Source organism: Opisthorchis viverrini (assembly GCF_000715545.1).
Source record: "Opisthorchis viverrini unplaced genomic scaffold opera_v5_183, whole genome shotgun sequence".
Classification (NCBI taxonomy): domain Eukaryota; kingdom Metazoa; phylum Platyhelminthes; class Trematoda; order Opisthorchiida; family Opisthorchiidae; genus Opisthorchis; species Opisthorchis viverrini.
The window spans coordinates 602124-616784 of NW_008751841.1; the positions used below are offsets into that span (position 1 = coordinate 602124).

A 14661-nucleotide genomic window follows, 5' to 3' on the forward strand; every position below is an offset into this window, starting at 1 on the left:
AAGACTACATGCTCAATATTTCACATACTACATGCTCAATTACTGGAGCCAGCCCAAAGAACTAATAATACTTTAAGGTTTTGGTGCTTTCACTTTATGAGATCAAGTCGCGTATGTCACATAGAAAGCTAACACGAAAATTGATCAGTATTTCAAATCAAACCAGCCAAACCAATTCATGGTACAAAACAGCCTAAAGGTTCTTAACTTTTGGTAGCAAACTCATTGGCGTAAGGGCTTCCGGGTTATATGCAGAAAAGCCTTAACTCAGGGCTACAAATGGGCGCTTGACAGCATTAATGAATGACAGCACTTCCGGCAACGATTAATCAGCTTGAACAAAATGTATTATATCTCAAAAACAGGAGAGAGTAAGATAAAAGTACGGGCTGCGCTTACTTAGAGGTATCTATTTGAATTCTCAGACCGTAGTTGTATGCGGGAAGGGTATAGAACATTATAGAACACTTATATTCTAATGCACTGGAAGCATCTGCTTGATGACTGTACGAGGTCTGCATTTCGTAACTACTCGCGGCGCATCACTTATGTAGGAAGACGCGTGACAAACTATAACTCATTTTGGTTCCCCTAGCTACATCAAGTGCTTCAGCTTGCCTGTGCTCAAGGTACTTAATTTGATAGCCAACCATGAGCAGTGTTTACTTGGCTGACAAATAATAAACATAAACTTTTGGTCCAGTCAAAATTAGGCAAATGTCCAATTTGATCATATGATCATCATCAGCGGAAGCATCATTCTCATCATCAAAACTGTCATTATCAGCATCACTATATCCTCCTCATCGTTGTCACCATTACCAGTATTAGCAGTAGCAACATTATGAGCTGCAAACCATGTACAAGTTGTACAAGGGCTCCATTTGATGAAGGTTTGGTTAGTTATGTAAGCGGGTGAGGGACCTGAGAATTGTCTTCGACAGATCGAAACTCCGAAGATCGAGCCTAGTTATGACCACATATATGGGATAGCACTTTCGGATGGTGTGGTGGTCGATTAACTAGGAGTAACTGGGAGTTAGAGAGCAACAGCTGCAATGCCAAACACCGAACACCTGGGTAGGAAAGCGATGTATCATCATTTCGTGCTACATCCGGTAAGCAAGGATTGCGCCCTCGATTTGCTTTGTTTTATTACAGCTACTATAAAGATGAATCCAGTTTTCATCAGCAAACGCTTAAACCCCTAGTAGGCGATCAAGGGATAGGTTTCAAAAAGAAGCAGAACTTACCAAAAACAGCTAGGATATTGGTTAACAAGTACATTATAAGCACCTCTATGGGATTCAATCGCGGGGAAAATGCTAGTTTTATTTACTCAGATATTGTATAATCAGTAGCATCTAAGCCACCAAGCAAATAAAGCAAAAGTAAGTCTACCAAGATCAGACGACCACATCACCTGGGATGACGGCTCCCAGCTACTGAAAATCCTTGAAGTGGACCACAGTTTCATGGTCACTTTATCCAAAACCCTATTTCATATGCAGCTGAATAAGGCCAAAGAACGTGACAAAATGTCCAGTTTGGAGGTGCACAACTTTTACTGAATCTTCTTTCAGATTGAGTCATCTTTTTACTAGGTATTAATGCCTAATTACGCATCAGCAGATGAAGAACCCTTGGGACTGGACCCATGCCAAAATTCTTTTTTTTTCTTAGTGGTTCTATCATAAGCCGTTCTATCACATACGCTCAAGCACCACCTAAATGCTGGACATATTTGTGCTTGATATTATCTACGAACCAAGACCACCACACACTGAAGCAGTTGCCTTGCCAGTGCCTAAAATTGTCAGTGACTTTGAACAACGGGGGCAAGTACCTTGCACTTGTTTAATGATTTAAATGGAGATTTTTGTTCACGTGACAAACCTATGCCGTCCGCCGGACTTGCCTTTCAAATCGTAAGCAATAAGAACACGGATCGCAGTTAGGGAAACAGAAACGGTATTTAAATCCACCAATTCTTCCATAATCCATTATGTAACATGCCATTTGTCTATTCAGCGGATATTTTACCGAATGCAACAATCCTCGGCACTGCCTACCGACTGGAAGTGCTTGATGCAGGTAATTTGTGCGGTTGATTTCACCAAAATAACTCTTACAGACCCTAACTTCCGTGGAGAAGCTTATTCACTTATGTATGCCATACGCAAACAAGCTATTTCCGATGCAAAACCTGCTGGACAATGATTTTGACCAGAACCTGTCAAACACCATTCAAACTTGGATGATGAATATGATTGATTTTGATGCACTGACTATTCAACATCGGTTTTCTGTGAAACAGGGTTTGGATCCTAAACTGGATGAATGTAAGCCAAAAAGTTTGTTTTGTCTTTTTCCTATTCTTAACGAATTTTCTGATCAGACGCTATGTGTGTTTGGTTTTGTGCCAAATAGACAGCTTAAATTTTGGTACCACAGCCATTTACACCATAGGAGACAGAATGCTTGCAAAGGATGCATTTCCAAAAATAGCAGAACACGTTGCCTACTGTAGAAAACAATGAAATTCGACCCTTCGGTAACATAACAGTGAACGTCCTGCTAGTCTTGAATGTTCCCCGATCCAATATTATACACGTCAACAAAAGCCACTGAATCCGTATCTTAACGCACTTCACTTATGTTCTGCGATATAACGTTCGTTCATGCCTGTTCTACTCTGTCCTGAATACTTGAGGCGTGACGTCGCAAGAAGGTAATGCACCGAATTACGTTCGACCTGACAAGGATGACAGTAATGCAACGCTACGGGACCCAGTATATTTTGTTCCAACATTCGACCAAATTTTTTGACTGATGAGGGCAAAAGGAACCAGAATCGACTCCATACCACGGCAGAAACACACGGAATGGTGAAATGAAGAACAAGCAACGGATAAATGGTCTCTCGATTCCATAGGATCAGAGAAATTCAGGCGCACAACATTAGCTCAAGCAAAGACCACGTACTTAAGCAATGTAACTCGGGTGGTTTGGGCATTAAGGGGGACTCAAGCACCAGACGTTCGTTGTAAACCATCAATGTCGATGTCAGTCATTCGATTTATCAAAAAATGTCTGACACGGGATGGTATTGTAAAAATGTCATCACAGACTGCTGTGAAATGTAGACAAATATGATTTTATGCATTAGAAAATGGATTTTAAAATCTTGGGTGATTTCTAGACGTAAGTTTTTACGACTGAAACGAAAAAAGCGCCCATGCTCAGAGCTAAGCCGTTGCTGAATGGCTGGAACATTTGGTGAAGTAATGTGAAGTTTACGGAAATAGGGATGTTTGGGAAGTGGGGGCAGTAGTTTCTGACCCTTAACTAACTTTTCCCCAGCTGGGAGCAAGCTTCTCAGGCGAAAACTTAGAATTACGAAACAGGCTCCGCGAGAAATCTAATGCGCAAGCTGAAATGCCCATGAGTTATAATAAGGGATGAAAAGTGTCCTCAAAGTACGATATGTAACATCTTTCAATGATACCATTAAAAAACCAGCTGATGTGGCGTAAAATGTGCGACTAAATTCGGTCAACAACCACAACACTTATATCAATCAAGGTTGGAAATAGCTCGCTGTTCACGTTAGGCTCTGCCTGTTTCGTAAGTTTGGCTGTCTTATTTGATTGCGGCTTGCTGAGCGATTTTGTGAAAAACACAAATACACGAAGATTTTAGTAAGCGGTCAGGAGTTCGACCGCTAAAAGGCTGCCAGAAGCTTGATGGTCACAGGTGCCTTGTTCGTCGCAATAAAGGGTGATATTTATTTGGCCCTTCGGATTATGCGGAATTGCCACGCTTTATTTTACAGATTTTTGTGCCTGAACACAGAAATCTGAAGTCATACTGGAGGCAATGGTGAAGAACGCTGCTCTGAAGAAAAGTCATTACTGCATGCTTTACGTTAAACCTAATGAGTAAAATGTTTCACATACGTCGAAATGGGTCAACTATACACAGAATACAGGGCCAAAAAACGCGGTGATTACACAAGATTCTTCGTTGTCTGCGTTGGCTAGATAGATGTGCTGCAAAAAGGTAAAGATCGTTGTTTCCATTGATGTCATGGTTTATTAGCATATCGACTTTGGTCTTGCCATGAGAAGTTGAACCTACGCTAAAACCGCTGGATATCGCGATTACCAAGCCCATGAAACTGGTTTCTAAGGGGCAACCTCTGAAGTGTATGGCAAGACACTATGGAACGTTTTTCCTTGTACATCATCATCTCCATCGACAGCATGATATCAGTCTTCAACACCGATGCTTCGCTGCCTTACGACCATGATTTAGTTGAAAGTCTTATCATGTAAATAAGAATAAAGTTGGACTGCTCCAACCAGGAGCAGTGAGAATCATTCGGTGCCATCCTGGAAGGCGAGTAGCACCGAGAGCACTCAAACGCTTCGTGATTTCTTTCATACCCCTCTGCCGGGTTAAGGGTTGACCACCTCTCTGCTCTCACCCCTCTGAATAAGGCATGGAAAACAGCTCTCTCTTTGGCAAACGATGGCTAAGCTTGCGCAACAACCAACGCAGCTTCTGATGCTCGACACATCCTCCAATGGAAGTACCCGTTGTGCAACCGAAAGCTCACTCTCTAATTGCCTCACCGACACCATTCCACACGATCTATGGTTCTGAGACAACGACTGTCGAACACCTGAAGAGGTCTCAGTTCCACTGCTTGAACAGGCCAAGTTTCATAGTCAAACAACAAAACATCCCGCACTCTAGCTTGATGCACACGTCCCTTGAGACTCAGGGATACACCACTTTGACGCCATGGGTGTCTGAAACTAGCAAACGAAATTGTTTGGAAGCTATAGCAGTATTCACCCAACTGGAGAGTGTTTGTCACCGTTCAGTGTGGGGCCTCTTCAGCAAAGTGTGATTAATTCACTGATTGCTTACCAAACCATGTAGAAATGAGTTGTCAGTGTTATTTTATCTCACAAAATTCAGGGAAACATACTGAAGGCTTATTTCGGCCTGAACCACCTTGTGAGGACATTACGGAAATTTGTGGTAGTCTGATGAGCGCGGTGTTTCTTGTTGACTTGGAGGCCAGTATCAACATTTTTTGTCTTGGGATGCACTGAAGACAGCCATTGTTATGGTGTAACGCCTGAAATATTCCGCGATCTTGTGAACCTACATCCTAGTAAAACTAATACCTAGTCCGCACTATAGCCGTCAAAAGTTGTCATCCTGGTTATCACGGATTAGCGACTGGTGTGATGCAGCGAGCATTCACAATATGCTAAGTAATACAAATTCTAAAATAGGATCAAAACAGTCATGTTATTTTGGTACTTTATAAACATTCAACAGCAAGTGCTTGAAATGCTTGAAAATTTAATCCCTCAAGTTGACGAATAGGTTAACCGGAACTAAGCCATTTGGGCTGCACACCGACGAGGATAGTGTTACTGGCATCTAGTGATTAAAGACTAAGTCAACTGAACAGGACATGTCCACTTATTTTCCCACGGACGATTCACCTGATCACACCAGGCATTCCGGAGTGTGAAGCTAATAGTGATGGTAGATGTGATGTCCTCTAACCACCAATACACAGATCTGCCTTCTTTCTGTGTAGCTCTAGCAGGCTATGTGTCACTCAAATGCGCTCTGCGGTAGGAGCTGACCACTGACCTTATGAATACATCGAGCTTTCAAATGTTCGGGTTTTAGTCATCATATGAGAGAAATGAAGCACCATTTGAGCATGTTAGGTGATTGAAAACTGCGCCAGTATCATTCCCTCAGAGCTGCACCAGTGGTAGTGGCCTCAGCTGGTCGCACACTTGGCTGAGTGCCAAACATATGTGGTGTCACCATTCTGCACGAGGATACAAGAGGATTGTTCGGTGTCATAGACAAATCTGGAAATCAATGTCAGTCCACCACTTCTGCGAGCTGTGATTGGCGGAGTATGGAAGCGCCAGTATGTGGGCTTTGGTAGGAAATATGAATAATCAAGCCAAATGGAACTGACCAGAGAATGGATTCATCACTGACATCAGCACAGTTTGTGCTCATGTTCTTTTTCGGATCACTGTTGGGATAATCTGGGATCCACTGTATACTCCCCGTTAAGAAGTCATCTTAACGTAAAGTGTATAAGTTGAAGCCAGGTCTTAATACACGTGAACTGAAAAACTGATGATCTTGCTTGACGGCGGACAGAGGCTAGTGAGATTTGCACCCATTTTTCCTACGTTTCTACAGGGTCCATAGGTGGGAATCGCGTATGCCGCTTGTGAACAGCTATGAGTCTCCAGTTTCATGGCATTCTATTCAGCCTACTGAGTGACAGATTCCCACAATGTTATAGAATGATTGTCTCTCCCACTCTTATAAAAAATCAGGAATCGATTCATGTTTCATGGGATCTGGAAATCTTTTGGATGGTACCGTGTGTTAGGTAAACTTGAACAACACACCTACCATACTTCTGGGATTCTGATTTTTATGGTTGGTCTTGATAGTTATTCAGTGAGTTGTAAAAAGTAGGGATTACCCTGTAGCATCTTAGTGACAGACTTGGTTGGCTATTTAGTCCTCTCAGTGCTGTCCGTGTACGGCTCTTTGACTCAGCATACAAGCTATTGATTCCTCGTTAATATTACTGTACCCATAGTGAATTCAGTTATTTTAATTTATTAAATAATGTAGGTCCGGAAGGCTTCTTTTTGGTTGGCTGCTATATGATATAAAACAGTATTTCCTCCCCAACCATATACCAAAAGGGTGAAAAAATTATGCAAAACTTTTGTTTACGTGTTACATGAGGAAATATTAGCATAAACAGACGATACTGGAAATCTATAACTACACCGCCGCTCCCTCTATAAGGCATATATTGGAAGGTCACAGAGGTAAACACTGTCGAAGGGATATAAAGCTGTTTAGAATATTAGAATGAAAGTATACGATCTCCTTAATTAGGATGCTGTCACAAAGAGACGCCTTAAAAAACTAGTGAATACACTAGATGACCGGAGTGACCTGAAAAAAGTTAGACAAGTCATTATAGTGACGCTAGAACCTAACCATAACTCTCAAGCACTTCCGGACTGTAAATCTGAACAAGTACTGCGACCTGTACCAATTGAGGAAACGCATAGTCACCTACGTTGTTTTAAAACCATATCTTTTAGTTTTTCCCAGTTAAATAGTTGATTACACGATTAATGACCTCTGTTATAGGCTCGTTCTCGTGCAAGCACTTGGTTATGAGACTGTGATGAAGCTGGTCGGGAGGCCAAAAACACCGTATTTAGGCTTATGAACTCTGTAAAGGTAGAGATATACTCTTGTCCACCATCAATGTCGTACCGATAATTAATATTGTTATCTAAACTAGTAGTACCAGTAGCGATAATTGTATTAATAGTACCGAAACCATCTGAAATTGATCGTTTCTAAGTGTCAGTCGCTCATCACAACAAATATTGCTCCGAGTGTTTACCAGGCATGACCTACCATCATACCAGGAAACAAGTGTCCCTTCGCCTGTCCAGTTAACACGTGCTGAGAACGCACAAAACCTGACGGAGATAGCTGGGGCTTTAGGGTTAATTTCTCCCAAATAGACATGTAACCGTATCTTCAAAAACCCACCGCTATTCTTGGAACCTTTCCGTAATATTCTCATAACTACCTGATGAATACCAAACAAAGAAAAAATTTCCGGTTTAATCTTCTGGGACTGACGAAGTCTGCTTCACAAAATAGCTGAAATGTGACTCAATAATGTGGTGTCCTGTGCAGACACTAGGAAGTCGTGGTGGAGATTACAGAAATGTTGCATGCTCGCGTTACTCGAATTCCAGCCAGTAGTATGTAGATAAAAATAATGTTTCCAAAATTCAACGAAAGCTGCATAACTGAGCTCAACTCATTTGCGATAAGTGTATGAATTAAATCCAAGTAAGGTAAAAGGATTAACTGAATTTCAAAAAATGCACCTATCTCACTGGACGCATAATGGGTGAAACCCGTGAATAAGGGACCATTTGACTGATCTATCTTCACAGAAGGCTGCTGAATACCCCAATGTTGGTTTGAAGCCGACAGAACAGCTTCAGCAATAATTGGTCACTGTTTTCGGAAATTTAATCGTCATGAGCAACAATGAAACCTCGGTGTTCAACACTGATGCTTCGCTGGGACAGCGACAATTCGTTTGAAGGCGTTATTTTTGAAGAAAAGAATGAAAGGGGTGATAAGGGAGGTTGAAACTAGCTCAGCATCGATGCTCCGAGGTGCCTACACCTTTGGACATCCATTCAGACAAGCTGGGTAGGAAGCGGCAAAATGACTGCCAATGGTAGTGACTGACAACCATATATTTCAGAGTTTCCAAACCGGTATACGGAGAATCACGTGGAACTCGCCCTAGTAGCCAAGTCACACCTACAAAAAAATTCGTCTGACATCCGGATCTGCTAGCCTGTCAGCTGTTAAGATATTTTTCCACACTTGACGCGGCCGAATTAGCGCATCTGAGAATCGAGTAGGTGGTTGATTCGGATTGGATCCGGTAGGTACGGAAAGTGGCTATGTGTTGATAGCAGTCTGTTTCTATACACAACTAATTTTCTGAATAACCGGAGTTGTTCAGCCACATAATGTCCTCCAAGGACGTGCTAGCTGCGGACTCAGATTGATAACTATCAGTTATCAATGGCGTGGATCAGTAACTGAATGCAGCTTGTTTCGGATGGCATGTGGATCCGACCACGTACTCGTCCGGAGTCTGTTCTCACTTCGTTTTCCAGGGCCGCGTCAAGTGCGGATAAACGGCTTGGCAACTGATAGGCTAGCAGATCCGGATGTTTGACGGACTTAGCAGAATCGTCTTCTGGATTCCATTCTGACTACTCCACAATCAGGTGTAAATTCACGTTGAAAGTAAATCGCCACATCTTTGCATTCTGTTGAATGCTTTGCCTGTGGCATGGCGCTACTGGATCCATTCAAGCACTGTAAATCAGATAGAACATTGGCTCTGCATCATTCTCGGCCAAATTTCCCTGCCGGTTCTGAACACAACCTCAAGAGCAGGATTCCGTGCTGGTAAGAGTTGCGTTAACCGAAGCTTCACAATCCGTCAGGTGTCAGAAAACCGCTGTACGTAATAACAGCCCACAAGTTAGGCATTTTTGAGTTTCCAAGGCGCGTTCGATTCAAGTAAACACTGTTCTACTTAACAAACTTACCCAAAAACCAACGCCTCGGAAGTTTGTGAAGATAATTTCCCTGTATTCGCAGACTTCCGGACGTATGCAAGAATGAGGAAAGCTCTCCATAAGCTTCTGTACACGAAGTGCTGACCACCAGGTATGGCCACTCTATACTTTCTTAATTGATTTCATGGTCGACGAGAAACTGAGATAAACGCTAGAAGGTTTTCAAAATTCATGTGTTCAAATAGATGCCGAGAAGGACTTCGTCGTTCTGGACTATGCAGACGACGTACTTTTCGTCTTCAACTAGACAGAAAAGGCACGGGTATTTTAGATGAACTGACCAAAGTTATACTTCTCTTTCACATAGGCTTCGCACGCACGAAGTGTGGGATTATGCTCGTGAACACTAAAAATGCATTTGGAATCCAAAGGAGACACTCCAATTTGTGGTGCGTTTTACCTATATTGGCAGTGGTATCTGTTGCGACTGTAGCTTGACAGATGAGGTCAGTGCACGAATCTCCAAGGCTCGGGTCACGTTTGCCAAATTGAGACACCTTTGGCGTCAAAGCGGTATATCTCTGAAGCTCAATGGACGTATGTATCAGCCTACGGTGTGAGCTGTTTTGTTGCAAGGCTGTGAGACTTGGACTTCCCTGACAGTGGAACCAAGAATTCAAGTCTTCAACAACTGTTCTCTTATGTGGGTTGGTGACGGCTAATTTGTAAAGAGGCAGTTAGAAAGCGAATGTTCGGCTGAGAAAGACTTCCACTGAAGAATGTGTCTAACAACAGGAGCTGCGTTGGCTAGGCCGTGTATTGAGATGCCACTCGCTGAAGACGGTACTGCTTTCCATGCCCGCGTCTGGACGATGGAAGCAGCTGGTTGGTCAACCTTTGATCTGGTAGAGGGGTATGAAGGAGATTACGGAAAGTCTAGGTGCTGTCGGTGCAACTCACCTTCCAGCATTGTGTCGCATAAATTCCACTGAGCCTAGTTGGAGACGCTGCAAGATATGGCCGCTAATGACGTTCTTGTACCAGATTCTATCCAGATTACCCGAACGAGTGTCTGTAGGTGTGGGTACCTCGGAATGTTTGTTGTTAGCTACCACTAAGTCCCCTCTATGCCAACTTTTATTCTTTTCTTCACAATAAGACTTCCAAGCAAAGCATGGCAGCAAAGCATCAGTCTTGAACATTCATGTTACGCTGTCAATGTTAATGGTATTGATCGCACTGCGCTGCACGATGGACCACTGTGTTTATCGATTGTAGTGTGAGTTATTCCAGCGCACATGCACCTAATCACATTCATTAGGTGTTCATAATCACTGGTAAATGTGCTGACAGCATTCAGAAGATTTGTGTCTTTAATGGCCCCAGAGACAGATGATAAAAACAGTAGATGGTTTTAACCAATCAATTTGCACAAAACCAGTCTTCTTTTCAGCTCAAAGTAAGGGCTATAGCTGTAGTATTCTGACCGCAAATCAGCTTTTGACAGCTGAACTCTCTTAATGTGCTTCATCTATGCACATGTATCTTTTATGTCTGAACACATACTCTACGGCAGCTGATAAGTAACTAAGACGAATTCTACGGTACGACACTTCCAAGAGCATTTAGCTATGTTCCACCGAGTAGTGCGTTTGAACTTATCTGGAAATACTAGAAAATTTGATTTAGTGTCTTACCTAGACCAGTTAGGTTTTATTTGTTTCGCTAAGAGAACCAGTAAACATATGCTTTTATTCCATGAATTACCAACTGTTAACATCCAAATCCATTAAGTTATCACACTTCCAGTTCTACCTCAAAACTGTGCAAAAGATCCGACTCAGGAAATTCTCAGAGTGCTGTTTGAAATTTCACTTTTCTCTCCTTTCTATCAATACAGGGATTCAAACCTATCGATGTTTGCCTGACCTATTGTCTCAGTTAGCTGAGGAAGAACTGAGAAAGCTCCGTGAAAGCATCAGCACTTGCGGTCTAATCTATTTTCCGCTGGTGAGTGTGCTTTCCAGGACACCGTGCATGTTTGTGTTTGACGCGAGATAGCGATATTAAATAAGCATATTTACGGGCTCCATTTGGGATTTTCGTGACATACGGACCTTCAGCCGTCTGGCTATATCCTATGACAAGCAACGGGACCCTTTCAGGAAACAACGCAGTTTATATAATTTGGGTATGAAAATCTCATACAGCAGGCCATCACTTCCTGTAAAGAAATGGGAGGGAATTTTTGGTTCGCTGAAGTCGTTCGGTTCCTTTAAAAACTGTTTGCGCTTCGAAGCAATGAGAGCACAAACAAAGTCAGAGGACACACTGATTTTGCAGCCAGCCCACTCCTCCGAATATAATTCAACTCGGATTGTACCCATGTCATTTGCCCATGGTACATGTCCAACTACCCTTATCAAACGACCCTTTGGTGATCCTCAACGTCATCAAAGTTCTTATTCTTGGTTTCTGTGCTAGACTTTACTGCTTAAGTTGCTCCCCTTCAACCAAACCCGTTCTTGATTCTCTATGTACACGGTTTTTTACCATACGACTTTTCTGTCTATGTGATAATGATGTCCATAACGTAAGTTGGTGTACATGTAGTTAACAGTGTCAAGCCCAGGTTTACTCATGACAACAACAAGAACAGCAATTCCAATATGTGTGGGCAAATTATTTTATCTTCAAAATGACTACGTGAGCAGTAGTAATTTGATTGAATGACAGATTTTGATGAAATAGAGAAACCCCGTTTTAGAGCAACGTCTGGTTAAATTGCCTTATTCCACAAAATTCTACGGGAGGTAGATTTATTACTGTAGAATAGTAGGCTTGGAAGAATTACCGTATTCTCAATCTATACTTTTGGTTGTTTACCCATGTAGCATGTTCTCCCTATCGGCCAATACGCGTGCTTCGACATAATGCGTCCTCGGCCCGACTGCCTCAACCGTATGGCAAGTATCAGGTAACATCTAAGCCCACGGCTACCTACTTTGAGGCCCCTAACCACGAGAGTAGGCTACCGAGACTAGAACAATCAACTAGTTCATGTAATTTATGGAGGCGCGCGGATCTGTTACCCCTGTGGCTGTGACGTATGAAAAACATTCAGCGACCATATGGTCCTAAATTCTCAGGTATTTAAACAAAAATTCCATAGGTGCGTATTGGAATGTGTTACTTTTTTACATCTAACTTAGTCAACATGAGTCAGAAAGCTATCAATCTTGAAACCAGTGCTGCTTAGTGGGCTACTGGTTAATAAGACGATCAGCGTTATGTAGATCTTGTAACACACTTTCGCAGAGTGCACCCACTCGAGTAGTTCGACTAGAGTATGGTGCTAACTAGCAATGATCTATCAATTATGGTCGTGCCTTCTAATCACCAACATCCTTCAAACTGTGTCGACTTTGTCTTTCCGGAAATCTTAAAATGAAGGAAGCTGCAAATATATTTATATGCCATATGACATATTTGTATTTCCGAACAGCATGACTGCACTTCAAAGTGTTCATCTCATCTTCCAAGGTTAGGTTTCTGTGAGTGACTTGAATTCCCATTATTTTAGAGGATAGTTTCACTGACAAACACTCACTCTCGGATTAGCTGAAACCAGGTGTGATTGTTACCATTTGCACGAATGCTGTATTTCTCAGGCTTCTGCTATCCGCCAGCGCTCTCTGTCATACTCTGGGTTCCTCATTATTCGGCTTTTGGGTGATCTGCGCCCGTCATCATAGTCTTATTGCTGTCTGAAGCTACTGATGACAGAAGTAGATTGGTTCAAGTTACAACATGGGGAATCTGGTGGGTAATTCTGAAAACCACTCCTCTGAGATTTGACAGTCGATCTTATATTACCAGCTAGTGGCATTTCGGAGTGTGTCCGCGTATCCCTTCCGGTGATCTATACGATGTTCACAGAGAGTGACTCACTTGACAATGACAAGTAATCGATCAGATGCGAAAATTCAGGAAGAACAAAGAAAGACTACCTTCGCGCCGCTTGATCTCAACCGCACTCGTCTTGAGGACAAAGCTAGTTTGGAGGAGCGGTGGGTTTGGATTATTCCATGAAGCAGTATTCTATTTTCTGTTCATCAGCAGTATACCCCAAGAAGGGCAGACTCAAAAGGATGGCTCATTTCCTACAGTTGCAGAGATTGGCTGGGAATGAGAAAAATTGTCAGACTGCCCACTCTAGAGGGAAATTTCTCGATCTCAAGTCATGTGGTGCACGTAATATTTCCCACCTTCATGTCATGGAGTTGATTTGATCTTCATATCATGGCGAAATCCAAACTGAAAAAGTGTGTGAACAGTGTGTGTGAACAGTGCATGTTTTCTGGCTGTTCGCCTCCCTTTGGTTGGACCCATCTAACTTTTATGCGACTTTTATGCCTTAGAAGTCAGAAAAGTCTCCCCTTAAGAGTGGTTAAAAAGCCAAGAAGTTCCTGAACATCTATATCATCTACTGAAGTCACATCATTTCACCTATATGCCGCCTTTAAAGGTCGGAGGTCGTAATAAGGACTGATTGTCACAAAGAGACTGGTGTGACGGTTTGCGAACCTTAGAGATCCATTGAGCTATACTGGAGAGTGTCCCGTGACACTCACAGAGTCTCTCATACCAGGTTAGTCACTGGTTAGAGGTATGACGAAACCAGGCTTCTGGCCCTCCAGGTTGGGGGTTGGAACATGTGGCGACTTGTTCCGTAGAAATGGTAATGCATTTGCATTTACCCGCCAAACACCGCTGCCTTGCGGTTAGGCTTTTGAGCAAAAGGCTTAGGCCGAGAACCAAAATCGTCCACCTGTCTGGGTATGGGCGCCTTGGCAGTATCCCAGCCCTTGAACAGCCATGATATTCACGACTAACAATACACTTGCACCACATCGGCCGTCGCGTGGTGCCATCAGCCGAGTCGCCTTACTTGCTGGATACAGCAGGGCGGGTAAGCGAAAACAGGCTACTGCTGACGCCTCCCTTCTTTCTCCTTCACACACTTTTTCTTCCCTCTCTCCCCACCCCATTAATAACTCTCTCCTTGTAGGCCCAGCACTTAGGACTGATGACTCCGTTCGTCATGCATCGGTTTTGCGTGTAGCATCTGCTCGTCACATGGTGCCGACATCTTCAGGAATCTACAAATCAGTCCTCAAGCCTCGACGCCCAGTCTATCTGGCCGCGTTCAATGTCCGCACTCCGAAGCAAGCAGGAAAACAAGCTGCTCTTGCACTCACACTGGACTCGCTTGGCATTGATGTGTGATGTGTCTCAGAAACGAGAATTCAAGATGCAAGCACAGTGATTGAGCTGACCGCCCCGTCAGTCTCCACTCGCTTCCGGCTACGCACCTCTGGTGATCCAGAGGCTGCTGCAGTGGGATGTGCAGGGGTTGGTATTGTGCTAAGTCACC

General features: G+C 43.0%; 1 protein-coding gene across 1 annotated transcript; it reads left to right on the top strand.

Annotated features, from left to right (window-relative positions):
* Window positions 1-2046: 2046 nt before the first annotated feature.
* On the top strand, window positions 2047-14513 carry T265_07763 (hypothetical protein; the record flags this gene model as incomplete). The annotated part of the gene is made up of 3 exons (XM_009173368.1): window positions 2047-2094; window positions 2135-2342; window positions 14296-14513. 3 exons carry the CDS (start codon window positions 2047-2049, stop codon window positions 14511-14513), a joined length of 474 nt encoding a protein of 157 aa, XP_009171632.1.
* Window positions 14514-14661: the final 148 nt, after the last annotated feature.